Below are 27,589 nucleotides of genomic sequence, written 5' to 3' on the forward strand. Positions count from 1 at the left end.
CAATAAGAATTTGACAATTTTCAATCTCTAATATCATAGAAACTACTTGTTAGAATGGTAGCAAATTGATACCAGATAGAGTTAAGGATATAGAAAATAGTATGGTAAAAGTTTAGGATCGTTTAGCATCCTAGTTTTTTTCAATATTTGCCGTTAAAGTGAGGCTTGTTTTGTATACTTCGTGAAATGACTCGATTTAACCAAAACTAAAATCCGTATATTAGTTAAACTATTCGTCTCTAATTGAAATGACAAGACATTCCTAGTAGTAAGAGTATCTAAAAATAGTGTAGTAGTCCTTAAATCCTTTAAGGATAAGTCATTGACTTAAAAAGTAGGGGCAACGAAAACCCTTGTAAAGTCTTGGTGAAGCCAAAACTTTCCAACTTTTGTGTTGAATAATTCGTATCCTTTTTAGGATGTGAGGACTTATGATGAATATCCTGGCGATTTAACTATTCAAAAGTAGTTCGATATGAATTAGAACCCATTATTATCCCTTAAAGATTAAAAAATCCTTATTTGAAAATTATTTGTATGAACGTGCATGTTCATCTTGAACAATAGTTCTCTAACCACTAATTTACTTTATGTAGGATTATAAGAGAAATGTATCTATACTTGATGAACGGGACGTCGTATTCCCAAAACGTAAGGTAAGTGTGCCAAATTTCGGCATACACTCAACTCTTCGTTATCCGGCACTTCGTTATCCGGGTGACAGCTGCCAAACACTGGCGGTTGATATATTCAAAATTATTTTCACTAAACATGAAGTTTTCCAGAGTGAATTAAAGTATTATTAACATTGTATCGAAGTTTTTAATACATAATTGTGATAAAAAATGAAACATAAGCACATCATGAAGAAAATTCTCTTTTTCTTTGTCAGACAGAAAATAAATTCACACTGCACAAAATAGAAAAACCGTTGATCATTCAAAAAACCTAAATGTAATTTTGTCCCTCAGTCAGCCGGATAACGAAGAGTCTACTGTAGTTGCATGCAATCGTCAAAGTCTCGAGTTTGAAATGTAATATTTTAAATACAAATTGATTTTTTTTATTCTTTACTTTTGTAAGAGTGTTGCTTGGAACTTTGTGAAGAGTTTCCCGTTTTTATTTACTCTAAAATCATTCTTAATATATTTTAAAATGAATAAAAATATAGACATATCTTTGGTGCTCTATTTCGGCCACCTTCATTCTCATATTTCCTTGCCCTACGAGAATTCTTCCAATATCTTTTTCACGTCATCTCGTTTGTCGAAGCTATATTTTTTGTTATTCTTTTGCATTGTATAATGTCTAGAGTACGTAAAATCTAAAAGTTCATGGAAATTCGAGGAAGAAAAAAGGTGGCCGAAATTGCAGGCTGGCCGGAATTTGGCACACTTACCCTATTGGTCCATTATTTCTTCTTTATTCTTAGCTAGTCAAACAAAGGGCAAACCCCCTGTAGGTTAAATGTCTGAGCGCGTGCTGTATGATCCAAGTATCTCGGGTTCGAATCTTCTTTAGATAACCGGGATCCTTTAGCTACAAAGGTGTTTCATGTTTCATATCAATGGACAAATAAATGGCACTCAGAACGAAGAGTGAGCGGCGTTCGACTAAATTGAGAAAATGAGAGGTTTTTTAATGTGAAAATTATTTAATTCCTTAGAGTTAAGTCATTTTCACAAGAAAATCCTTTTAATAATTCAGTTGAATACAGGTAATTGGGTTAATTGTGAATAATTGTCGATATTACAACAAGGATGAAATTTTGAGCTAGAAGACTCATATTCTTTTGAGCTGTCCCAAAATTCAGGATAAGTTTGAGAAAAAACCCTTTTGTACAACACTATTTTGGTTAATAAGGAATGCAAAAGTACATATTACAAGAAGGGACACGACCTGCTAATAAGCATAAATGATAGAAGAAGATATTTTGTCGCATTTTTTCAGAGCTTTTTTTGCATCCGCAGCGCCGCCAGCCGTTTGTCAAGTGAGTTATTTGTGTCTCTATCTCTCTCTCACAGTTGAATTTCGCGCGATTTAAGAACTTTCCATTTGAAGTGATATTTGCATTTAATTTATTTGTATTTCTGCAAGATTCAAGTAAAAGGGTGTTTAGTGAAGAGCTATCCGTCTTCCGACAAAGATATCAAGAAGACAATTCCTTTCTATTTTCATTTTTCTCTCTATTACTTCTTTTTGGCGCAAAAATATTTATCATGGCACCACGAATGAGCGCGATTAGTGTTACCATTATGGCTATCTGCAATTTCCATTAGAAGTATCAACACAAAATTTCCGATACTACACGACTTTTAATAAGCACAGGTCTGTACTAAACAATCGGCAGATGGTCACAAGTTTTACAAAGGATCGGCGGATCTGCTTTCCTTCGCAGTTTCTAAAGCATATTGGCAAAGTAAAAGTAATTGTGGTAACATCATTAATCTGGGCTAAATGTTATCACTTAGGAATGCAATATTTGCAAAAATTCTCCGCATTTCTCAGAACTCCTCTAAATATAAATATTTTGCTTTAATATTTCCTTCTAAGATCAACAACTCCTAACCCCTGACTCGCGGTGACCCGTCTGACCGATAGATCTATCAAATCGCAACACGCTTCTCAGTCATATCGCGGTTTCTCAAAATAGATTTCGAAGAAATTCAATTGAAACCCGATCCCAATTCGATTGTGAGCTGATTTGAATATTTAGTCTATTTCGGAGAGGGCATTAAATAAATTCGAAACAGTATCTCAAAGACACAAGATCACGTGTTAAAGTGACTTAAATTAGCTAATAAATTTGGTGTGAAATTTTGAAGAAAAAAATGTCTCTCGATGTTTCTTTGGCAGAAATTGTCGATTTTGGGCAATATTTCAGGTATTGATGGATAAGTTGAAAGAAGATTGGATAGGTAAAAGATGCGCAGGTGTTTTCTGTTGAGGGCAATAATTCTCGTTTTTGTACGATCCTCCTCTTCCTTCTTCACATCCAAAGAGCCCAGTAGGATATTTCCCTTTGTGATTGAGTTTGTGCGATGGTAAAGAAGGGAAGCCCAAAAGAGGGATCATCAATTTCCGGCTCTTGTGGGTTTTTCGGTTATATATAGGTAGGTATCTATTGTAATGATCGTGAGAGTTGTGAGAAGATGAGAGGAAAAATTAATCAAAATATTTTATAGGTATTTTATCTTGCTTCCTCATAATTTGTGGCATTAAATTGTGCTACATGCGTGTGTCTGATTTAATTAATTGCACCGTGATGATGCTCTCTAAAGTTCCTCGTGAAGAAAACTCATTTTGCTGGTAGGTTTTGGCTGATTGGGAGATTTGAAGATCAACTCCTACTCATTTAGCACTCCAAGATATTGCGTAGGTGATCAAGTTGAGTAAATTCATTGTAACGATCATGCAAATGTTTTGTCAGGTATAAGTCTTCTTTTTTAACGTCCCGGATTATTAGGTGAAGAGGTTTGGCTTGAAAAAAAAAATATGAAAGAAATATAAGAATCTACCTGGTTTTGTGTTACTTTCCTTTCTTTGGACACGGAAATCTCTTTCTAACTTGTCCCCTGACTATTAAAAAAAAAACGTGTGGACAGATCGATATGGTCTCTTGTGGCAATTTCCGTTCACATCACAAAAATGCAAGGGGAGGAAATTATGGTTGGAAGAGGTGTACGTTAATTGGAATTGCTATGAAGTCTTGGGAAATAGTGGGAGTACTTTAATCGTAAAGTAGAAATGTGAATTTTTGTTTTTTTGTCATTCTAATGGCCTCTACACATTAGAGAGATTTATGTCCATATTGAACAACTTCCCTACAATTCCCTAAATTGTGTAGGAATAACTCTTCAATATGGACATAAATTTCTCTAGTGTGTAGAGGCCATAAGACAACTTAGAGAGCTAGAGAAAGCGTTGTTCGATAAGGTTCAAATCCCCCTTAATTTAGCAAGAAATTTTTGAACTAGGGATCCGTGGCGATCAAGTTGAAACATTTGAAAATGAAAAGGATGTGAATTTCGATTTCACGCAACTTCCTGATCTAAAAGATGTGCCAAAGCTATTACCAACCAAATCGATGTCTCTCACTCAGTGATCTAAATAGATTTTTAACCCATTCCTTACCATGGTATTATACATCATACGCAAATTCAGTGATTTTAGATAATTTATTCCTAGGCAACTTTTGTCCGAATTGCTGTCGGGAATGGATTTTTAGTAACTTTAGTTCTTCAATTACTTGGGAAAATTGGTCCGACAGAGATGAAAATACATTTTGTTATTGTTTTCTTACTTCGCGAAAGGTCATGCAAAATTTTTGCTCAAAATGGCGGACGGAAAATTCGACATCCCGTCGAACTTGTTAAAATTGGCCTTCATCCTCTTTCCTGATTTGAATTCTATTTGCTAATTTGTTTTATTGAATAGTTACTTTATTTAAATCAATAGAGTTTGTAATCAATTATGGCACAGAATTTAAATTCAGCGACCGTTAGTACGTGTGTTTGACAGGAGCTCCCTGCGCCCCCATAATAGATAAAAAAATTTCTTTTCAAAAAATTCATCTATTAATCTGTAGGAAACTAATCCCAAAATATGAACATTCTATCTTAAGTATTTATTTCTGGTACATTGACTGAATGGGTTAATTACCAAAATTTGTTTTTCGGTTATTGACCATATTTAATGTGTAACTGAGTTCACTGTTGATCTTAAATTACTAACCGACCATTTAGATTTAGAGTTTCATCGAATAACTCAATTCAATTTTTGTGCTGAATAAAATTAAAATTTTACAAGCAATACCAACATTTTTACTGACCGAAACTAGTTTTTAGCAAATATTTTTTAAAGAAAATTTTTTACTTACCAAATGAATTTTTACTGGTCGATTGTACAAAAGTACTGAGCACAAATGCTTTTGTCGAGCTCTTCTGGTATTGTGGTGCCATTCCAATGAAAAACAAATGAAAAGGAGAAATCTTTCTTTAGAACATTTTTTAGTACATGTCTGTTCTCATGTGCTTCTGAATTATCGGCTTTTCTTTTTGTTGGTTCCTGTCTTATCTGTTTTTTGCAGTCCTTGTTGTGTTCCAAAATCACCAAACAGTCGTGATATGAACATAAAGAAAAGTCGCTAATGCAAAATCACATGAGAACAGTCATGTACTAAAATAAATGTTCAAATGATTTATGCTGCTATTAGAATGAAAAATGAAAGGAAAATAATTCTCCTGTGTCCTGTGTATTCATTGGAATAGCACCATTGAAGGCTTTTGAATTTCAAATCCAATCGACAAAGGCTTTACTTTACTGATAGGGACTAGTACTAAAAATTAGGTTATAATAGGACAGTCCTAATTAAGTAAAAGTCCTAGTTAAAATAAAAAAAAGCACACCTCAAAACTAATTCAGACAAAATGAATTGGTGTACACTTCCTCCTACCAAAATGCCTTCCCTTGACTAAAGTCCCTTAAAAATTATCCCAGAATTTGTCGCTCTGACAGAGATCAACAATGGTGTTGAATATGGTTGTTGGCTTCTTCATCTGTGCCTCGAATACCTAATGAGTGTCTCAAATTACTCTCTTGGATTGTTCTTTCCAGACATTCTGATCACATCATGAAATAACTGTCTTAATACCTTCACTGGATATCAACAGTCATCATGCTACTTCTTTTGCTTTTTTACCATTTCTCAGTAATTTGTGTTTATTTCCGCGGGGCATTTTCATCAGAATGATCACACACTCAAAATCACTCTCCATAAATTTATGGTGATATTGAGAAGTTTGTTTTTTTCTGTGGAGAAATTGATTAAGAAATTCCACCGAATAATTGATTTTTGGACATGTGCAATATTTGTCTTGAACGTCTTACTTAAGTTTTTTGGACATTTTATTAATCAACAATGGTTTAAAAGTCAAATATCGCTGGAAGATCACTCACTATACATAAGAAGATATTGTAAGATCGCTAAGATAACACCAGAGATCAAGTAATTAATTTGTTTTCAATAAACTAGTTAATAATTTAACACTTTCACGACGATTGTATCGAATAAGGAAAACCTGAAACTACATACAGTTTTTAGTACATCACTGTTCTCATGTGCTTCTGTGTAATCCAATCTTCTTTTGTATTGGTTCCTGTCACGTATCGACTGTTTGGTGGTTTTGGAACACGGCGAGGGACTAGGTGCAACAGTTCAGACAGGAACCAAAATAAAGAAAAGTTGATAATACAGAAGCATTTGAGAACAGCCATGTACTAAAAAAAAAGTTCAGTAGAAAGATTTCACCTTTTCATGTTTCACTGGATTAGAATTTCATTTTCCATTCTAATAGCAGCATAAATCATTTGAACATTTATTTTAGTACATGACTGTTCTCATGTGATTCTGCATTAGCGACTTTTATTTGTGTTCATATTACGACTGTTTGGTGATTTTGGAACCCAACAATGACTGCAGAAAACAGTCAAGCCAGGAACCAATACAAAGAAAAGCCAATAATTCAGAAGTACATGATAACAGACATGTACTAAAAAATGTTCAAAAGAAAGAACCCTTTTCATTTGTTTTTCATTGGAATAGCACCACAATACCAGAAGAGCTCGACAAAAGATATTTCTCTAATTTCTTTGAAATAAAATATTTTTTCTATTTGATCATTAAAAAGTTAAAATCTTGTGTGTAGTGTAATGAATTTTCTAAAACAAATTTATTACACGTTTGTATGAATAATGCATATCAAATCAATAAGTAAAATGAGTGCTATTTTTCAAGAATATCTTTCATCACTATGGTATTTAATTAAGCTATAAAGATTTAAATCTTGGAAGTTGATTCAATGTGACACCGCTGAGAAATTTAAATACTTTTGAAAAATCACTCAAAATGAATAATTTTCGTATAATCACTTCCTTAGTAAATAACATATTTAATTATGCAATATCAATATAAATTATAAGATCTTACAAATATTATTTTATAATTACTGCAAATACAGTGTAAGATACCAGGGAGTTCAAATTTGAACTATCAAGACATTTTAAATGCATCTTATAAACTACTTCTTGAATTAATTAGAGCTTAAACCGTATTGCCATATAACTAAGCCGGGACACTTACCATCAAGAGAGTTTTTCTCATTTTTTGGCTACTTTCCGATTTTTGTTCTAAATAACAGTATAGGGGAAAGTACTCGCCTTTTGAACGTTCATGTCTTCGAATAATGTTAATTTCTTTTATTTTTCTTTTTGAATTTATTTTTTTTTATAATTATCAACAATTGATAACAAGCTACCTAATATTTAATAGAAATGTATAAGTTTTTTAGGAAAAATAAAAGAATATTCACATTATTCGAAGGCATGAGCGTTAGAAGGAAGAGTACCTTCTCGTATATGCTTTAACTCATTGAGTGATTTTGAATAATATATTTCCACGCAATTGATATCCGATCAGCAGAGATAGAAATACATTTTGTTACTCTTTTTTCACTTCGCGGAAAGTCGTGCAAAGTTTTTGCTCAAAGTGATGCATGGACAGTTGGACATCGTCTCGTTTTTGATAATATTTTCCTTAATCCTGTTTCTTGATTTGAATTCTGGTTGGCAATTTGTTTTCTTGGATAGTTGCTCTATCTAAATCAGTGGAGTTTATAGTGAATTAGAATTTAAATTCAGAGTCCGTTAAGACGCATATTTGAAATTGATTAAGCTGCAAGAACTAATTCCAAAATATGAACATTCTATCCTTAACATTTCTAGTATATTGATTGAATGGGTTATGGATTGCCTAAATAGGCTACACTCACATATCAAAATATCCTTGAATTATTCCCAATAACAGTTTATCAAGGTGAAATGTTAAAAAGGCTTTAGAGAGCCTATTTCTCAACCAATATTTTGCAAACTTAACCCTTGACATACTTACGACTTAAGCCGAGAGACGGCTTAGTGGAAAATGATAGTAATGTGGTTTAAACATTATTTTGAATATAATTACGCTAAGCCACCTCATGGCTAATCCTCAAGTCTGTCAAGGCCCTTAGGATTATCTTAAAGGGCTTTGAATCTCTGACAATTTTGAACCACGAGGAGGCTTTCTGGCATCGCATATTCTATGGCTTAGAACATTTAATATTTATCCCGTATTTTACTGAATCGAACCTATTTTTTTCAGAAAATGTGTGACTTGAGACTGGCTATTAAAATAAATTGCCAATAGGTCAGATTCATTATAGGAATATGGTAAAAATACGAAATGTTCGAAGCCATAGAGTACGTGCGAAGCCTGAAAGTCTTCTTCTTAACTTGGATCTTTGTAATTGTTTTTACTGCTTTCCAACTTTGACGTTCTTTCCTACATTTTTCTATAACATCTTTCTTTTCTCGTCAAGCTCAATCTTGTTGAAATGTATAATAAGAAAGTCAAGTTAGTCAAGACACATACCACACTCCAGCATGCTATAATAAACCTCTTTCTAAAGATATCGCAGATCTTTATGTAATTCTCTTTCCATGTAACCTTTTGTTTCTATTCTTCCAATATTCTTTTATTTTGTCAAGAAAAATATTGTATTAAATGCAGAGAAAAATAGAAAATTCTCAGAATTGTGTCTAATTTTTATAGCTTGTGTCTTGACTAATTTTATTTTTTTTTTTTAAATCAAATTCTATGGTAAATCTTTTGTTTTTTGACTTGTTCTGTTTTTTACGCTCCAATATTAAATTTCAATTTTATTATATTCGCTATCTGATATGAATAAATGCGATTTTATTATGTAAATTACATTTTAATATCGTGGAACTGTCACCTGGTTTTTAAAATAAAATCGTTCTTGTGATTTTATTTAAAGAATCGCCTCATTGATGCTTTCACAACAACTTCATTAGTTTTAATATTCTAAACTAATAATCAATTTGAATCAAAAGATCACGAGAAGATCATTTAATATGGCCGAAAGATCGTTAAAATCGCGAGAAGATCACCTGAAAAACCCGCTAAATTGGCAATTTTTCAACAAGTCAGCATGAATTGAATTAAAAATTTCAGGCATGTCGTCAATTTTCTCACAATCCACTAATAAATCAATCAAGCTGCGCAATATACAAACACAAATTGTGAATTTATTTAAATGAATTAAGCCAACGCAAAGAGTACGGACAATCCTTCAATTGTTTGCAGATTAGGGAAGACGCGGTTACCAATGAATGTTTTTCACTGCGATCGAAAAGAATGTTGTACCCACACGATCTTTCTTTTTTTTCTAAAATTTCATTAAAGAAATTCTAATAAGGCATTTTCCCTGCTGAAATGATCTTTCATGGAGGTATTTAGAGAATAGAGAACAAAAGAAATAGGAGGAATGATATTGTTTTTGATGTTTAAGAAGAGCAAAAGAAAACATCCGGAGGAAAAAGATAATTTTATGAAGTGCGACGAATTAAAGTTCGAAATTGCTTAATCACATAATAAAGCACCTGAATGATGATGAGATCTGTCGATGTGGAATTGAAGAACTCACGGGATGGTTCTATCTTCCTGAAGATGTTGTTGGGGAGAGAACAATCGCAGGAAGACATTAAACACGCCGATGTAATTTCCCCATGATGATGTTCTGCGTCAGTGAGATCAGAATTATTGCTCTGAGAACAAGATCACTCATCTTAAGACTCCCCTCGAGCTATTTTTCAATGTGAAAGGAAATTTGCAAAACACCCCAAAAATTGCATCTAAATCGCGATTGATTCTTGTCAATTTCATCAATTTCCTGTTTGGTGGGGACCTTCAAAAAAAATCATCCAACGGAAATAAGTTTTGGCTTTTGACTGTTCTTTGTTGTAGCTTGGTGCTATTTTCAGAAGCCAGACAACAAGTGAAAAAGCCAGAATTAAACATTGTTTTTTGGGATGCAAAAAGAAGGAGCGGCAAGAAATGGGGATAGCAATAACTAAAAAGAATTTGCCGTCTGTTGACGAGTGACTTGCATCCCGCGATATTGATGGGCCACAGAAGTGCAAGAAAGAGAGAAGCACCATGTGGAAAAAAGGATATAGAGGAAGTTGAGGCAAATTCGGACAGGTTTTATTGTTTTCAGTAACAGGTGTCATTGGCGCTATTCCAATGAAAAATTAACATGTTTTTTAACACTTTACTGTTCTCAAGTTCTTCTGCATTATCGACATTTCTTTGTGTTGGTTCCTGTCTCGACTGTTTTTCCCATAGTCTTCGCCGTGTTCTAAAATCACCAAACAGTCGCGACAGGTACTAACACAGAGAGGAATCAATAATACAGAAACACTTGGGTACAGAATAGAGTGTTAAAACAAATGTTTGGTCGTTTTAGAACACAACGAAGACAAGGAAAAATAGTTGCGATAGGAATTAACCCAAATAGTGCAAATAGTCGATAATGCAGAAGCACTTGAAAACAGTAAAGTGCTAAAAAACATGTTAATTTTTCAGTGGAATTGAACCATAAATCGATTTGCCATAAAACTAAGTCGAGACACATCGTCAGTTAAATCAGCATTTGTCGTAACTTCCTTTTCACAACTTTTCAGGAGACGAAATTTTCAGTTCAGCATTATTTTTCTTAAAAAATGAGACCCGAATGCGATACTTTTGAGTCAAAATAATAAAGTGGCACTAATAAACTGTAACCCGAGAAAATCTTTAACCCGTTAACCCGAGAAAATCTTTATAAAATGATTTAAAAGCTGAAATATTGCGATATATGTTAAAAGAAACACAATAATATTTTATCGTAACTTTCATCGTTTATAAAGCCGTAACTTCCAATGTATGGAGATTCTGGAAGTTACGACAATATTCTAAAATGCATTTATATCAATTTCAATTACTTTACTGATAATAAGCGCCTATATTTGACTAAATTAGTCAATTAAACTGTTATCCCTGTCACTAAAAGCTTTTATTTCGTAACTTTTATTGAACAAATTTTGTGCGCCACTTCGCTTGTTTTGTTTCGAATTAATGACAGATGGATAGGGATTTTTTCTTACTTTTTTCTCGCAAATATTGAATTAAAATGATTTCATGTTGCATTATTAGATATTTGGAAGAGTTTGTGAACATTTTATTGAGAAATATTACATTTTTGCTACAAATTACAAGCCACGAAAACGAGCAAAAGAAGTTACGGCAAATACTGATTAGAGCAAATTTTGTATGAAAATTTGTCGTAACTTCCCCAAAAATGGAAGTTACGACAAATTATGATAATTTTTTCTTAATTAAGGGAACTTACGATAATTTTTGTTTAAAATAATTTTTAATGGGCCTATAAAAGTTTCTTTTTCTCAAGTGCGTTTTATAAACAAAATTACGCCGATTCTAAATATGTATATATCCCAAAATCTCAAAAATGAAGTTACGACAAATGCTGATTTAAATGACGACATATCCAAAACGCTATCCCCATGGAGCACCAAGTGCGGAAACTTAGCAAGAATAGATCTACCCAGGGGCATGACATTTCCTATGTTTCCCATATGTTTCTAGCGTGCCGAAAAAACTTTTGGGTTTATTAACTGATTTCTGTCAGTGTAGAATGAATTAACAAAAAATATAAACACAAGAGAAAAGCCAATTTAATATTGAATATGCAACCGAAAACTACAAATTGGCTACCTACGTGGTTTTGGAGATATCTTGTGAAATGTGTACGAAAACAGGGAAAAATTTACACTAAAACAGGTTGCATTTTTTAGAGCTAATAATGTCAGTTCTACCAGTAAGAAACATTATGTTAGAGAGGTCTGATTTTCCATTCGAAATATCGTTTTTCTCTGGAAATCTTCTTTTTTCTGCATTTTTAGCTGTGTTACATTAAAGACTAACTCTTTTAGTTTTCAAGCAATTCTGTTTTTTCCTAAAGAGGTAATCTCGAAAAATGAGGTTATGTTTAACCCAATCTTTTCTATAGCTTCACACAGCATATGCAAATTGAGTGATTTTGGATGGATTATGGACAATAATTATCAGAATTTCTTTCGGGAAAAGGTTTTTTGGATGCTTTTATTCTTTATTTATGTAGGAAAAATAACCTGAAAGAGATAGAAACACATTTTGTTGTTCTTTTCCTTCTTCTCGCAGTCATGAAAAGTATTTGCTCGAAGTCGCGCAGGAAAAGTTTGACATTGCGTCGCTTTTCATAATATTTTCTTTAATCCTCTTTCCTGATTTGAATACTGATTGTCAATTTATTTTATTGGATAGTTACTCTATCTAAATAAATTAAATTTGTAATGAATCAATGTAAATAATTAAAATTCAATTACTGTTAAGACGTGTGTTTAGCAGCGGCTCTCTGCACCCCCTTAAAAGATATGTTCTTCTTTTCAAAAGAAATATTGGAATATTTGAGAAACTAATTCCAAAATATAAACATTCTAACTCCAATAATTCAAGTACATTGACTGAATAGGTTAACCTAACTATAAACATTTAGACGATAATTTTTAAGAAACTTCCTGAATAGCCTTTCGTAAATGTCAACTTAAAATCTAACCTCTTAAATTAAAAGAATTTGAAAGATGATCTGTAGGGCAATTCTGTAATAGTATGACAATGTCGTATGACAAATTCAAAAATGTGTATGTGATAAATTCGGAAAAATTATTAGAAAACAGATTCATATCAGTTACTAAGACCTTAATAGAGATAGTTTCAATAGTCATTCGATGATCACTGGGCTTCAGTATTGACCGGTTTCCGAATTTAACCACGAAAATTTGTCATATGACATTGTCATATCGTTTAGAATTCCCCTAGGGGAAAATGCTCTCCCTTCGAACGTTCATGCCTTCGAATAATGTGAATTTTCTTTTAGTTTTCCTAAGAGACTTACAGATCTATATTAAATATTAGTTGGTTTATCATCAATTGTTGATAATTCCGTGATAATTTAGTGCAAATCTCGTACGAAAAACGAAAGAAATTCACATTATTCAAAAGCATGATCGTTCGAAGGGAGAGCACTTTCCCCTACTACTCTCTCAAAATTTAGAAAACATTTCAAGTGTCCGGTTTTCCCCGTCTTTCCCCTATATGTAATAAAAAAATTCACCAGCCACAGAACGCCCAAAAATAAGTGATCGCGCAAGAAGTGGGGTCATAAATTTGGTCAGTGGTGAACAACAGAAGCAATTATTTTGCGGAGCTCCGGTGGAAAGAAGTACCAGGTCGAAGAATTTAAATTAAAGCAAGGAAGGAAGGAGATGTGCCTGGGGCCATATAAATGGAATTTTTCATGCCAAATTTATTAATTATGCAAATTTTCTCCTTTTGCGATGATTTTTTCTCCTCTCACCTTCAAAAACCTTTATGCGAATTCATAAAAACCGTTGATGATTGTGGTTTTCAAAGAGACAGAAATGTAATATCAAAATTGTTACAAAAAAAAACATCAAGAATGGTTATTCAGCAGCGCGAAACGTCTGGGAGTGATCGTCCCTTGCACTTATTCTTCCATCCGGACCAACCCAGAAAACCATGGCGATCGTACATTAGACGTGCACATCGAATATCATCTGTGATGTCGTCATTGAGGAAATCCTCACACTTCATGTTGCATTCCCCGGCTTTTCTACCCTTTCGGCACCAATCTTTGCTGTTGATCTGCATCAAATAGCACAACATATTCAACTGATTGCTAATCACCGAGATCTCCTCCAATATACTAACCTGAAAGAGTCCGTAGCTGGTCGTAAGATTGGGATGTTGAGTCACTTTTGTTGTGCTTCGGCCACTTTCATTTTCAATCAGACAAACCCCTTTTGAGAAGAAAAGGAAGTGTAAAGATTGCATTATTATTGTTGTGATAGCAGGAGCATATAGAACAATTTATGTGATCTTCTCTGCGGGCAATTTGCCTAAATTGGCGAATTGCGAATTTATTGGGATGCTAGAAGTCAAAAAGAAGCGTAATTGGAACGGATTTGGGATGGAGCTTGAGAAAATGATCTCACAAAGGGTGGATAAGTAGTTATTTTACTGAACGATGAGTGAAAAATCGATTTCATATCGAAAATCGATAGATCGACACGATCTTTGTGATAGATCAACGGCCAATATGCGATCTCTGCAGAGATCGGAAGATTGGTACGATTCTTATAAGGATTGACCGATTAGGATTATTAATAAATTGATCGACAGATCGACACAAGCTTTATAAATGACAAATCGATAAGATATTTATAAAAAATTTATAGACTAAAACGATCTTTGCAAAGTATTGAAAGATCGACATAATCTGTGCAGAAGTCTTCAGATCGACAGATCAGCTCGATTAATAAATTAAACGACAGATCGACACAATTTCTGCAGAGATTTACGGATTGACCTTTTACATAAAACGTTTAATAAATAGATCGACAGATCGATATAATCTTTAAAAGAGACAAATCGGTAAGATCTGCCAGAGATCGACACAATCCCTGTAGAGGTCTGTGCGGATTGATAGATCAGCACGATTAATAAATATATCGACAGATCGACACAATCTTTAAAGTAAACAAATCGGTAAAATAGTAATAAATTATTTGGAAATTCATGCCCCTGTTGGAGTGCAACAAATTGGGATTATACCAATTGCGACAGATCGACATAATCTTTAAAAAAGACGTCCGTGAAATAATTAAGAAAAAACGACGAACTGAAACGATTTTTGCAAAGGATTGAGCGATCGATACAATCTCTGCAGTGATTTACAAATCAACTTTTACACAAAATTTTTCATAAATAGATCGACATTGTCTTTGTAGAGATAAATAGAAAAACAATTCAGCAAAAATCGACAGATCAACTTCATCTTTGCAAAACAACATGATCCTTGCTGAGATATATAAATCGGGACGATATAATAGAATTATAAGCGATCCGTTATTTTTATGGAGGTGATTGACAGATTGGCACAATCTTTGAGAATAATCGACATTTTGGTGGAATCTTTGCGTAGATCAATACAATTTTTGTAAAGGATCATAGTAAAATCGACGGAGCGGCCCGATCTTTGAAAAGATCGATAGATAATATGATCTTTAAAATGACAAATTGGTCAAATTTTCAATTCCTGAACAATCGGATAGATTCTCGTGATCTTAAAAAGAATAATTATATTGTCACGATTTCCATAAAAATAAATTAGCGTAGTCTATGTAACGATTGAGAAAAAATACGAATTGATACCAGGGGTGGAATGATAACTTTTCGACACTATCGAATCGATAGTATCGATAAATCTATATCTGTTAGATTAAGTGAATGTCGACTTTTTACGGATAGTTGGGCCATTCATTGTGACATTCTTAAAAGAATGTGACTGTTTATAAATATATATATTTATATATATTTGTTACAGGAAGTGCAGCTATCGTTTAAACTTTTCAGAATCGACAGTCGATAGTATCGAAAATAAGTTATCATATAACTCCAGTTTTCGAATGCTTGTTAGATTTGGAACTATTTTACGTATTAACAGTGATCGATAGATCGACAAAATCTTCACGATGAGACAGAAATCTTCATGATTTTTAGAAAAAGTTAACATACGATTATTCAAAAGATAAATTAGATCTGCAATACTTTTATGTATTATTAGTGAACGGACGATATTTTTAACTAATCGACATATAAGTAGGATCCTTGCAGAGATCAAGATAAATCTTCACGATTTATGAGAAAGTTTAACGAAATCGATGCGAATTTTCAAGGGATACATTTGGAATAGTTTTTTTCTATTATCAATTATCGGATGATCTTTGTAAGTAATCGACAAATCGGCGAGGCAAATGCAAAGATCGACATCAGCAAATATCTTGATGATTTTTGAAAGGATCAGATCTTCCCAATCTGAAAAATTCATAAGATCTTACTAAAGATTGGAAGATTAGAGTGAAACTCAAATGAACCATTATTAGCCTAGTAATCCACCCCTCGTAATCTTATCAAACAATCTTGGGTTCTTAAAAGAATATTAAAAAAAAGGTATTTTTTGTAGCCCGGAAAGTCAATAAAAATGCAAAATAAGGTGATAAATGGCAGTGTTTTACAGTTTATCAAGAAGATACGGGGAATATAATCCATGAATGAATGTTTTTCTGCGGAAGAATCAACAAAATTCCCAACTCGCGATCACGATCGTGATCGAGTAAAAAAAGCCGTATAGAAAAAACAGCTGTGTTATATAATTTATGTCTCAAGCAAAAACCTGAGTGATCCTAAGAGCCATAAAAGAAATTCTAAATGATATTAGAATTTAAAGACTTTTTAATGTCCCGAGTAAATCTCTGTGAGAGAAGATCACCTGAAGATCACCTTTGTCCCCCCTTCAAAAAAAAAAGGCTCAACTTACAATTTGAGATGAAACTCCGGGGAAACTTATGACGAGCCAATTCTTTAGCCAATTGGCATCTTGTGAAAATTTTTCCAGATGCCGTGCTGATGAGAAGAGCGCCAAATAATACAAGGCAGGTGATCTTCACATTTAATCGCATATTTGTTCCAAGTATATCTCTCTGTGTTTGTTTTTTGGCTTTCGGGACGAATCACATGCACTTTTTTTTAATATTTTCTTTTCTTATCTCTTGTGATAACCACACAAAAAAAAACAATAAAATATAAAAATAGGCAAGATGAGCACACAATTCTTTTTTTTTTTAATATTCCCACCAAATAGAAGTGATCGTGTTCTATGTCCGTTCACTTTCAGCTGTTAGTATCAACTGAATTGGACTGAGTTGCGTTTATAAATTAATAAATGTATATTTGAGGCAGTAGAAAACAAATATTTTCACACTTGTTTGCCACTGTCTCATTCTCACTCAAAACATAAGAATAAGATGAATGGCTTCTGGAGGAGGAAGATCACGTACACCAGTGAACATGATCATCTCGTCGAGGCGATTTTTATTAAGTTAAGACACTCTATATCAACAATATTAATATTAATGTGTTGGGGTCGTTTTTTACTTAACACTCAATCTTATACTTTTCGCAGAAGTTATTCTTAGTGCTAAATTATTCATAATATCCCCTGTAAAAATAGAGTCCGCACCGGTCCGTGGGAGTCAAATGGGACTTCCTGGGATGCAACGCGGAAATATCCAAGACATTCGGTCTTTAGTTATTTTCACCACTAGATGTCGATAGGGTAGAGTAAGTACTTTTCGCCACCTTAAATTTTGACACCCTTATAATTCTTACATTTTTAGTCGAAATAAAAAGAAATTTTGTGTACAGATGCTTTGAAGCATTGTGTCTCTATTGAACCAAGAGACTTCACGGGAATTTTTGGGTATCTAGTTGAAAAAAATACATTTTCTGCAACAATGCATGTTTTAGTACTTTTCGCCACCTTGTAAACACTTTTTCGCCATTGTGTAAGCACTTTTTCGCCACTTGTTTTAATTGATTTTTTAGAAACAGCAGCTTTCGATAACCCCCAAAAGTACACGGCACAGTACTTTTCTTATAACATCGATATTACACAATTATTAGAGTATTTCGAATGATTTTTTGCATATTTTTTATTTGCAACAAAAAACAATTGAAATTACGCATGTTTCAACTAAATTCCGCGAGGTGCGCTACTTGTAAAATGCTTGGAAAAATGAGTGACGAAAACTACTTACACAGCCGAAAAAGTAAGCCCTATTTCACCATATCTGTATATCTTTATTTTTTACAAAACATTATTAAAAAATGATATTAGAACAAAGCTTAGTTAATAACAAATTGACTTTCAGTGAAAAAATATCAAATGCTGTACAGCAAAAACAAAATAATTCAAGACAATTTCTCTGAGCGTTGACAGATTTCTTAAGAACCTCATACTTTTTTGGTGATTGCTCATTTTGTCGAGAATTTCTTTAATTAACTTGCAAATAATCTAGTCGGTGGAGCACCAGATATGGTTTTCTGATTCGTTAGGCTAGAGGTTACGAAATAACACTCATTTCGTAGTTCCACGAACTCATAATTCTTTTAAAATGTGATTTTAAAGGTGGCGAAAAAAGGCTTACTGGCGAAAAAGTACTGACTCTACCCTACTGCCCATTTTTTTTATGCCGGCTGAAATAATACAGTTAGTTACTTAGGCAGCTGGGTTCGAGCTACTCGTTACCTCTTTCATCCAGTTTTATACATAGGAAATTTCTTAGGAAATTACAGAGAAAAGTTGAACAAATTGATTCTGGTTTGAGGGGATGTTTCCAGGAATTCCGTTAAATTTGTCAAATTAAACTTCAAGATGTTAGAACCGTCAGGAAAATGAAGGCTAATAGCCCAAAGACAGCACGCGGGGATGTGTGCTTTGTCCACTAGAGATTCTTCCAGAAACTCAGCGCTCCTCCTAGCCTGCGTCTTCATACCTTGACGATCTAATACGAACTGAACTCTCATCGACTAAAATCGCTACGATACTCCTCTACGAGGAGTAAATCTCTTTCCAACACTAGAAGCACTCTTACACTGAGAAAAAAACGGGGGTGCGATTAACTTTTTTCCTCATAACTTTAACACTTTTTGGGTGTAAAAATATATCAACATTTTTTAATGTTAATTTTACACCTTTTAATGGTAAAATCAACATGAAAGAAGGGTAACTGTAACCCATAATACACCTAAAAAGGGTAATATTTACACCTTTTCAGATCAATACTGCAGGGTAAAATTAACACTTCCGGAATGTTATTTTAACTTTTTCGGATATCTCTCAGTGTAGGGAGAACCAGTGCCACATTGGGGACATCTATGATGTCAATTTGAATACCAACGGGGGTTTAACCGTTTTTAGAAAAGCTAGTGCTAACAAAGACAAGAATTTTTAATACCCAGTATCCTCGCTTTCCAGTTTTTAAATAGGAAATCCAACTACGAAATTTTAACTATCCTTCAGTAATTCTTACGACTTAGAACTTACCAGAATGCGATATCGATATTTCTACGCCTTAGGTGCAGACATGTCCAAGTCAGTTCCTACCGACCACGACGCGCTTTTTATAGGGCGGAAACTCATCTCTTTCTCACATAAATCTCAATATTTTTGCGCAATTTTGCATTTCGCGGAATTGATCATTTGTCCATCAATGAGGAGTTTTTTTTAGTTGGTATTTGAAGCACAATTGCGGAGTGTGTTCCGCATTTTGCGTTTCTGTGGTTAATCAGGGGTGAAAAGAAGTTTATAAGAAAAAAGAGACACAGATCATTGGTGATCTTTTGTTGTGTTTTCTTAATTCCAATTTGGGATTAATGCCCACAAGATCAAAATAACAAATGATCGCTGAACAACTGAAACTTTTTTGCATTTTTCAACAAGATCACCCAAAAGAAATTAAAAAGAAAACATGATCTTTTTGGAAGTGATCGTCTTAGAGAAAAAAAATAATTCAATGAGGTTGATCTTTTTTTGGATAAGATTCTAGAAACCACAGCTCTCAATGGAAAAGATTTTTTTTAATGTTTCATGGACAACTATAAAATCATCTTCTGATCCATTTGGGAAAGTAGAGGAATATATTAATATTATATCGACATTAGGAAGAGATTTAGCTTCTTGTTTCAAAATTTAGTACCTATTTAAGATTAGAACACGCAGAACAAGACTGTAGATCTTAATTGGAAAAGCTGCAGAAAGCATGAGAAAATCTGATTTCTACTGAACATTTTTACTAAAAAAGAATTGCATATACAGGTTTGTCACCAAGATTAAGACGGTGGTGGCCGTTTATGGCTACTCTTCTAAGTGTTTCTCAGCTTGCGCTCAAATTAACTTTTAAAAGAATTTTAGTACTCGATTATCAACTATGTGCTAATTATTTGCTTTATATCCCGATCGTTCTAAAGGATGTTGAAATACAATTTTAGTACAGACCTGTACTAAAATAATTTTTTGAACAAAATTTCCCATTTTTTAAATAATTAAATAGTGATTAAAATGGATGTGAAAAGAATTTATAGTATACTTAACATTTTGGAAACTCTATAACAAGAAAAATTCTGCCTTCTGAAAATTGTTAAAACAAAAATAAACAAAAGAATAATAAACTATGGCTCACTTTAGTATTTCATTCATTATTTAAAGCTTATTGTACACTTGATACCTTTATGATATATTGATACCGCAGATATCCGAATTATTTCAATCCGATGAATTCCTTTTTTTTATATCAAGGTTTTTTTTAGTACTTCACGAAGTTTATCTCCGTAAAAAAGTGCTTTAACTGACGTGAATCTAATATGAAGGCAGGAAACGAGTGTTCCTTCTGAGCGAAAGCTTTGGGAAACTGAGAAGGTTTTTTTTTTCTCAAAGTTGAAAATTTTCCCGCGCTGATGATTCCGGAAGAGACACTCTGCTTTGCCTTCATTTTATCTCCGTAACTTGTTCTAAAACTCAACGACTTGACCTTGCGGATTAAGAAAACTTCATTTTTTTAAATTTTAATATTAATTTTTCATTAATTCACGAACTTTATAGAATTCCAGCTTTTAGTACATGCAAGTGCTAAAACTCGGAATTAAAATTGAAAAATGAATCAAAGAATCAGTAATATTACTGCTTGAATTCCATGAGACAGCAATACATACAATTCATTTTTTTTCAACCTTTTATAATTCTGGCTTCCAAACTGAGAGAGATATTGACTTCCAGTCTTTGGTGACCCCCCTCACAAATCAATATTCTCTAGCAAAATAACCTACCCAAATTACCTACTACCCTTTTCATCACCTCGAAAAATATAATCATTTGACTTCTCACAAAATTAGTCTAGGATATTTAGTTAATTTTAGAATATGGTTTAGAGGAATTGCCATCTTGAATTATTCAAAGTCAAAGTTCAACCATCCTGAAGAATTTTTTTTTAATTTGAGATTCTTTATGATTAATTAAGTTTCTCATTGTATAATCGCATTTTTCTTAAATCTTCATTATTTTATGAAAATGAAATTTAGTACAGACATGTACTAAATTTTGAAATTATCGTATCTAAATGCTTTTTTCTGATTAATTCAGTTAGAGACAAAATTCAGTTGTAATCTTAAAAATCTAATTGATGATCCCTCCAAATCTTTCGACATCTTAATTTCCAGAATCTCTTCTGGGTTATCATTCTCATTCACCAAAGTAAAATGTTTACTTTACAATCATTTTCTGGAAAATATCCCCATTGTTATTCTTGGTATACTTAAATGGCACAATTTAAAGAAGTGTGGAAAGTTTTGCAATGGAAACCGCACTTTGAGATCATTTGGAGTGTTGCAATGTGGCATGGAAAAATAACAGGGTAACAACAGATTGATTGGATGCAAATCCAGCCAGAAGATGATGAAATTAGAAACGGAAGCTTATTTGGGCCACGATTCCGCTCTGTTGGGAAAATTGATACGACACTTTGTGCCTTTTGCTGGAAGAGAAGAAGAAGACAGAGATTCTCTTCTGACCTATTTGATTGATTGGGCAAAATTGCTGGAGCCGAATGTGTGGCGTAATTCAATTAATAGCTAAGAGCTCTCAATTCTCTTGCAGATTGCTGCTTCTGCCCCTGATCCTCCAGGCAGAGGTCAGAGCAGGGAGTCAGGATGTGGAGGATGCGCCACAGGTGAACAGAACACAGTGTTCTGGTGGGGATTGTATTCAGACACCCGTGATGATCTCGGCTGAATCTGTGGAGCCGCCGGGAGTTTCTGGAGATGCAGGATCATCGCTCAAGTTTGTCAATAAAGCTGACAATAGGAAGCGAAAAGTGGAGAGGAAGTCCATTGTGATTGAACCGGGAAATTTTGGGCAGGATTGGAAGTGTCCGAATATCACGAGGAATAGGAATCTTGAGTGTGGCTGTGATATGCCTCATACACTAAGATGCAGTGGAGATATCCATGGACTGGAGCTGATAGCACAGGGATTGAGGGAAGCGGAGTATTCTGTGTCTCTGCTGGACTGCACCCTCAAGAATGTCACATTTCTCAGTGATGCTCGGATCTTCGAGAATGTCTCACTGCATGGACTCGTAATCTCTTCGGGGGAGATCAAGAGGGTGCATAGATCGGCTTTTCTGGGACTTAGGGCTCCCTTACAAGCTCTTGGGCTGCCCAATAATGCTCTGATGAGCGTCCCATGGAACTCCCTGACACCCCTAACAGCCCTCGATCGCCTGGATCTCTCCAATAATCGCATCAAAGCTCTGGGAGCGGCTGACTTTGCTACTCTCCAGCGTCTAACCTACCTGGAATTGAGCGACAATCAGATCTCCAGCATCTCCCAGAGAACTTTTACTGCCCTCAAGCGATTGGTGACACTAAAGCTCAATGGGAATCGCCTGGGAGACTTCCCAACGAGTATCCAGGCCATTGGTCAGTGCCTCAATCTCAGAGAGTTAGATCTGAAGTCTAACAGCATTAAAGGACCTCTGACTAAGAAACTCCTACCGGGCTTGTCCCAGCTGGAGGCTCTCAATCTCGACAAGAACGTCCTGACTAGTGTTCACAATGGAGCTCTAGAAGGTTTCCCTCGGCTCATAACTCTCTCCATGCGACACAATCAGATAGACGTCCTGCAAGATCATGCCTTCCTCGGTCTCAATTCCCTCCAAGTCCTAGACTTGGGATACAATGGAATTGTGGCCATTTCGGGAGCCTCAATGCTCCATCTCAAGCGACTGGTTGTCCTTGATATGACGCACAATTTCCTCCGAGCACTTACGGGGGATCTTATAGCCCCACTTCCGGGTCTCAAAGAACTGAGACTCGATGGGAATGATATCTCAATTGTGGCCAAGAATGCCCTGGACGGAGCCAATGAGCTCCACAGTCTCTCTCTCCTGGACAATCCGCTCTCATGCGATTGCACTCTCAAGCCCTTCGCCGAATGGCTGGGCAGCAGTGTCACCATTCCTGCCCATGATCTCTTGGGTGCAGTTTGCGCCACTCCGCCGCATCTTGAGGGAGCGCCACTGCTCCAAGTGCCAGTGGAGTCTCTCAGCTGCGAAGCCAGTGATGGGGAATTCGACAATAGCAATGTCCTGGATCAGCTGGAGACGCTGTCCAAGCAAAATGCCAGCTCGCTCAAGGACTTCAGTGATGTGGTAAGCAATTTTGTTTTAAAATAACACCTCTTACAATTGATGGGCAACCCATTCCTTTTGTTCGTAATTCGTAATCTTGGCATCATATTCAACTTATCTTTCACATGGTCAGACCATATCTCGCATATAAAGCAAAGAGTTTACTGCACTCTTCCAACCCTTCGAACACTTCAACTTCAAAGGTACCGTGAGCTCACGCCGATGAATACTCGATTGCTCTTAGTTAAAGCGTTGCTCATACCCATAATAACCTATGGAGCTGAGCTATTCTTCGCAGCTGATAGTTATTATATTATTATAAATCGTATCGGAATACTTTGTTACAATGTAATCGTGTTATATTTCTGTTGAATTCCGTGATGGAGGAATCCGCTAAGTCCATGTGTGTAGACCGCGCAGGAGCGCCTTCCCCATAGTAATGCCTTCTTCTGATATTCAGTTGCTTGCATCCACCGGACGGGACTCGAACCCACAACTGGGAGAGTTGAGTCAGAGATCTCGTCCGGCCAAGACCTAACATTCTTGCTTATTGCGCCACTAAGATCCCTGATAGTGGCAGCTCATAGTGAAACGTTACGAAGGCTATCTGTGACTTTCCACGGTTGTGTCAGGTATGTTTGTGGTCTTGGTCCCCGTAATCACATCTCAGAGCATCGTAACGTATTGATGGGTTGTGATTCCCCATCACTTCTCCGTCTGAGAGCGGTATCATTACTTTTTCGCTTGATCATTTCTGGCAGCCGTTAGCTTCACTTCTGTTTCCTGGAGCGTCTACAATTGTTCGGGGACTCTTGGTTCCTAGAGCTAACTCGAATCGGCTTTCTAATATGCTCTTTATCAATGGGGTAGTAATGTTTAATTCACTTTCTCCAAGTGCCAGACTATCTATTGACGGAATAGCGGCATACTTCCAGTCGCAATCTAACTAGGCATTTATTATATTTGCTCCTGTTTTCACAATTCTCTTAATCTTTTCACAATTGTCTGTCAATCTTTTCACACTCCTTTCCAAACATTGTAAGAGGGACGAACCATATTTGATTGTGATTAATAAATAATAATAATAATAAACTCAGCTTTCCGAAATTCGGCTGATTGGAACCAAAAATATCAGATAAAAACTCATGCGACAAAATGCTTCTTCTTCTTCTTCTTCTGTTTTACGTTTAGGCTGTCGGACTCACTCGGCTCCAAATAGCCAGAGACTTTTTTTCTTCTTCTTCTTCTATTTTATGTAAGGCTGTCGGACTCACTCGGGTCCATATACAGTAGAGTTTCTTAAATTCGAACGCTCGGGGGGTATTTTTGACATTTCTCACCTCCCAAATTCGAACGATTTTTTTAAAACTAATGAAATTTGTGTGAGATTAAATTGTACTTTGAATCAAATTCTCATACTTTCTCGCAAGTCTTAGTGGTAACATACTTCTTTTTCATTTTATACGATCATAATGTATGTAAACATTCAGGAAGAAGCACATAAATATGATTTTCATTCACCAAGAATACGAACTTTTTAACATAACCTTACAATTGACATTTTGAATCCAAACGGCGTTCGAATTTGAGAGATTCAGATTTGGGAGACTCTACTGTAGCCACTTTTAGTACTTCACTCGATTTCACTATTTTATTTTATTTATATTTTTAATTTATTTATCACTTATTTATTATCACTTTTTTTATATCACTTATTATTGTTATACGATCACAGTTTTTGAATTATTATATGCTCACTTTTTTTTCTTTAGTATATTTGTAGATCTCTTTATATGTTTCTTCGTTTGTTATTTTATGCTCACTCTTTCATTATTATTGCACTTATAGTTTTTTCTTATCTCATTAAATTTTCTGCATTGGATCACTATGTGATTTATATCTTTCACGGTTTCGCACTTATCGCATAATTCTGTGTCCTCTTTTTTTATTAGTTTTAGAAACTTCTTGTCACAGCAATGTCCACTTCTAATCCTTTGGATTATTTTTATTTGATCACTTCTTAAATTTATATTTTTGAACCATAGTTTTTTTTCTAATATTCCCTGTCTTATTTCATAGTTGAATTTTCCTTTAGTTTCACAATTTTTTTTCCACAAATTTTTCCTTTTTTTCCACATGAATTCTTTTCTTTTTCTGTCCACTTCTTTTCTATTTAATTTTCTACATTCGATACATATCCCATCCTTCGTTGCTTCCTTAGCTGCTTTATCAGGTCTCTCATTTCCTTTAATATTTATATGCCCAGGGATCCATTGTATGGTAACTTTTATATTTATATTTGCGCTCACTATTTCTTTAATTTTATTTTCGTATATTTTGTTGCTCTCTTTTAAAAGTGATAAACATGCGCTCTTGGAGTGAGATCTTTTTTCCTTTTCTTTCGTGTGATTTGACAGCTATCAGCCGATCGGAAAACCGAACACAGTAGACTCTCTCTCAATCGGGAATATGGGACAAAATGTCATCCGGTTTATCGATAGAATTGAGCATCAAAGTCTTTGTAAATTCCACAAAAAGCGCTCAATTATAAAGAATCACGATAAAATAGGAAGAACTACAGCGAATTTGAGCAAATTAGCTTCATAATTAAACGTGAAAATTGTTAACAAAATTTGTCGCCCGATTGAAAAAGAACCGATAGAGTGGGAGTCTACTGTACAGAGAAGAGCTTTCCGATATTCAGGTGACAGCTGTCAAATAGACAAGAAGTAAAAAAAATTCTTTTCCTCAATGTACGACCAATTTTCCAATGAGATTGGCTATTTTTTCATGAAACTCTCATGAAATTTTGAATTTTTAAATTAAATGTCTGACTAAACACCTTGAAATTTTGCGTATTTTTCATTTTTTTTTATTTATCTATGATAACGAGGACTTGAAATTTTGGAAATATAAATGATTTTTTTAAAATTTGTTTTTTCCAGGATTCATAAAGAAATTTCAGAATTTTTGGGAATTTGAATAAAAATTTCAGGAATTTTAATAAAGTGTTGATGTTCCCAATCATCTAAAAACATTAAATTTTTGGAAATTTAAGTGAAATTTTGGATTTAATTTTACATTTAAATAAGCTTTTTGTGTTATTTGTGGGCTTTACAGATCACTCTAAGAGAATTAAAGCTGCAGCCGGACTACAGTCTTTCGCTCTCTTGGAATATTTTGGTTACTGATTATACTTGCGATGCTATTTTTGTCTACAAGGAAAGCAACATCCATGAGATCCTCTTGGATCATTCGCCGGTAAGAATTACCTCTTTTTCGGTCAATTCAGAAATTTCTGTACAACATTTACCTTGCAGATTCACTGTGAACACCTCCCAGGCTCCGACGGGAGCGCCGTTTCAGTGACTCTGGCAGATAGTTCAGCCCTGCAGGTTGGCGACAGTTACCGCTTCTGCCTTGTGTTGCTCAAGGACAAAAATGGGCAAGCTGAGCTCGTTGTTGGTTGCTCCAACATCACACGGCTCCTGCCCACAACTCCCCAGCCTACGGATATCTCCTCCTTCGAGCGAATATCCGCCGGGAAGCTTCCGGAAGCTGAGGAGGAGACCAATGTTACGAGGGAGGAACAAACGGAGGCCAAAACTCTAGTCGAGAATCAGACTGTGGCCTTCTTCAACAATGTCCACATCAACAAGAGCTTCCTGCCAGGATTGGCTCTTGGGGTGTTGATAATGAGCATTTGTGTGCTCATTTGGGGCGCCACGAAGCTCAAACAGAGCCGTCATGCACCCACAGTGGCCACTTGCTACACAGCTTCCGGAAATGGGGTTGTGGGCAATTGCCAGGATGCTGAGAATCACAACAATCGCTACTTCAAACTCCAGGCAACAACGAGTTTATGAGGAAGAGATAAATCGGTCTTCTGTGTACATACCGAACCTTTTTTTTTGTAGATATTTTCACGTGTGAGTGTGTGTTTTTTTTTAAGGATCACAGGCACTAAGCAACGAAATTCGGCTTAGAGAAAGTATTTTGAAGGCAATGTTTCAATAATCTTATGCCCAACGCACAATAACTTTTGTTTTGTAAACATGTTTTAGACATTTCGATGAGAGTGAGTGAGATTTAGATATAGTCATCTCGCTCATTCTCATGCGAAATTTTGAAAACATGTTTACAAACAAAAGTTATTGTGCGTTGGTCATTATAAAGAAAAGGTAAAATCCGGTTTCCAAAGAACAAAAAATCATCTAAATCTAGTGTAAAAACAAAAGTTTCGAAAGAATCTCTGAAGAATAGGTTATGTTGGTTAGGCAGGTTAATCTCTAGGACAATAAAATAACTAGTCCTATGCTCTATGGAGCTCTGATTTCAAATAAACCTACCTTCCAGAAAGCGAGGTTATTAAGCTACCAAATTCTTTTATTTGACATTGAGGTTATGGAGAAAAAAGGTCAGTTTAATCTAGAGAAACAGGGCATTTTTTCTTAAAAAGAGGTTATGTTTCAGAATTTTTTATTCGGGT

At 34.8% G+C, this 27,589-nt stretch overlaps 2 protein-coding genes across 2 annotated transcripts in view; one reads left to right on the forward strand and one right to left on the reverse strand.

Annotated features, from left to right (window-relative positions):
• LOC129800815 (slit homolog 3 protein) overlaps positions 1-27,114 on the forward strand; it is a 39,400-nt gene extending 12,286 nt beyond the window's left edge. The window contains exons 3-5 of the mRNA XM_055845483.1: positions 21,567-23,121; positions 26,221-26,361; positions 26,421-27,114. Coding sequence (XP_055701458.1) covers positions 21,567-23,121; positions 26,221-26,361; positions 26,421-26,966 — 2,242 coding nt within the window. The 3' untranslated portion in view covers positions 26,967-27,114. The remainder of the gene's footprint in view (positions 1-21,566; positions 23,122-26,220; positions 26,362-26,420) is intronic.
• Positions 13,394-16,778, reverse strand: LOC129800839 (lysozyme c-1-like). The gene is made up of 3 exons (XM_055845520.1): positions 16,395-16,778; positions 13,727-13,815; positions 13,394-13,660 (listed from the first exon to the last, which is right to left on the reverse strand). The coding sequence occupies exons 1-3, from the start codon at positions 16,534-16,536 to the stop codon at positions 13,463-13,465; spliced, it is 429 nt and encodes a 142-aa protein (XP_055701495.1). The 5' UTR covers positions 16,537-16,778; the 3' UTR covers positions 13,394-13,462.
• Positions 27,115-27,589: the final 475 nt, after the last annotated feature.

This window comes from Phlebotomus papatasi, chromosome 2, assembly GCF_024763615.1.
Source record: "Phlebotomus papatasi isolate M1 chromosome 2, Ppap_2.1, whole genome shotgun sequence".
NCBI classification, from domain to species: domain Eukaryota; kingdom Metazoa; phylum Arthropoda; class Insecta; order Diptera; family Psychodidae; genus Phlebotomus; species Phlebotomus papatasi.

What these genes read in the sequence shown, in the direction of transcription:
- LOC129800839 (XM_055845520.1), bottom strand. Translation starts at nt 16,536, where the DNA reads ATGCGATTAAATGTGAAGATCACCTGCCTTGTATTATTTGGCGCTCTT. An exon ending in CCGGAGTTTCATCTCAAATT is followed by an intron (nt 13,816 to 16,394) that starts GTAAGTTGAGCC and finishes TCTTCTCAAAAG; the next exon opens with GGGTTTGTCTGATTGAAAAT. An exon ending in CCAGCTACGGACTCTTTCAG is followed by an intron (nt 13,661 to 13,726) that starts GTTAGTATATTG and finishes TATTTGATGCAG; the next exon opens with ATCAACAGCAAAGATTGGTG.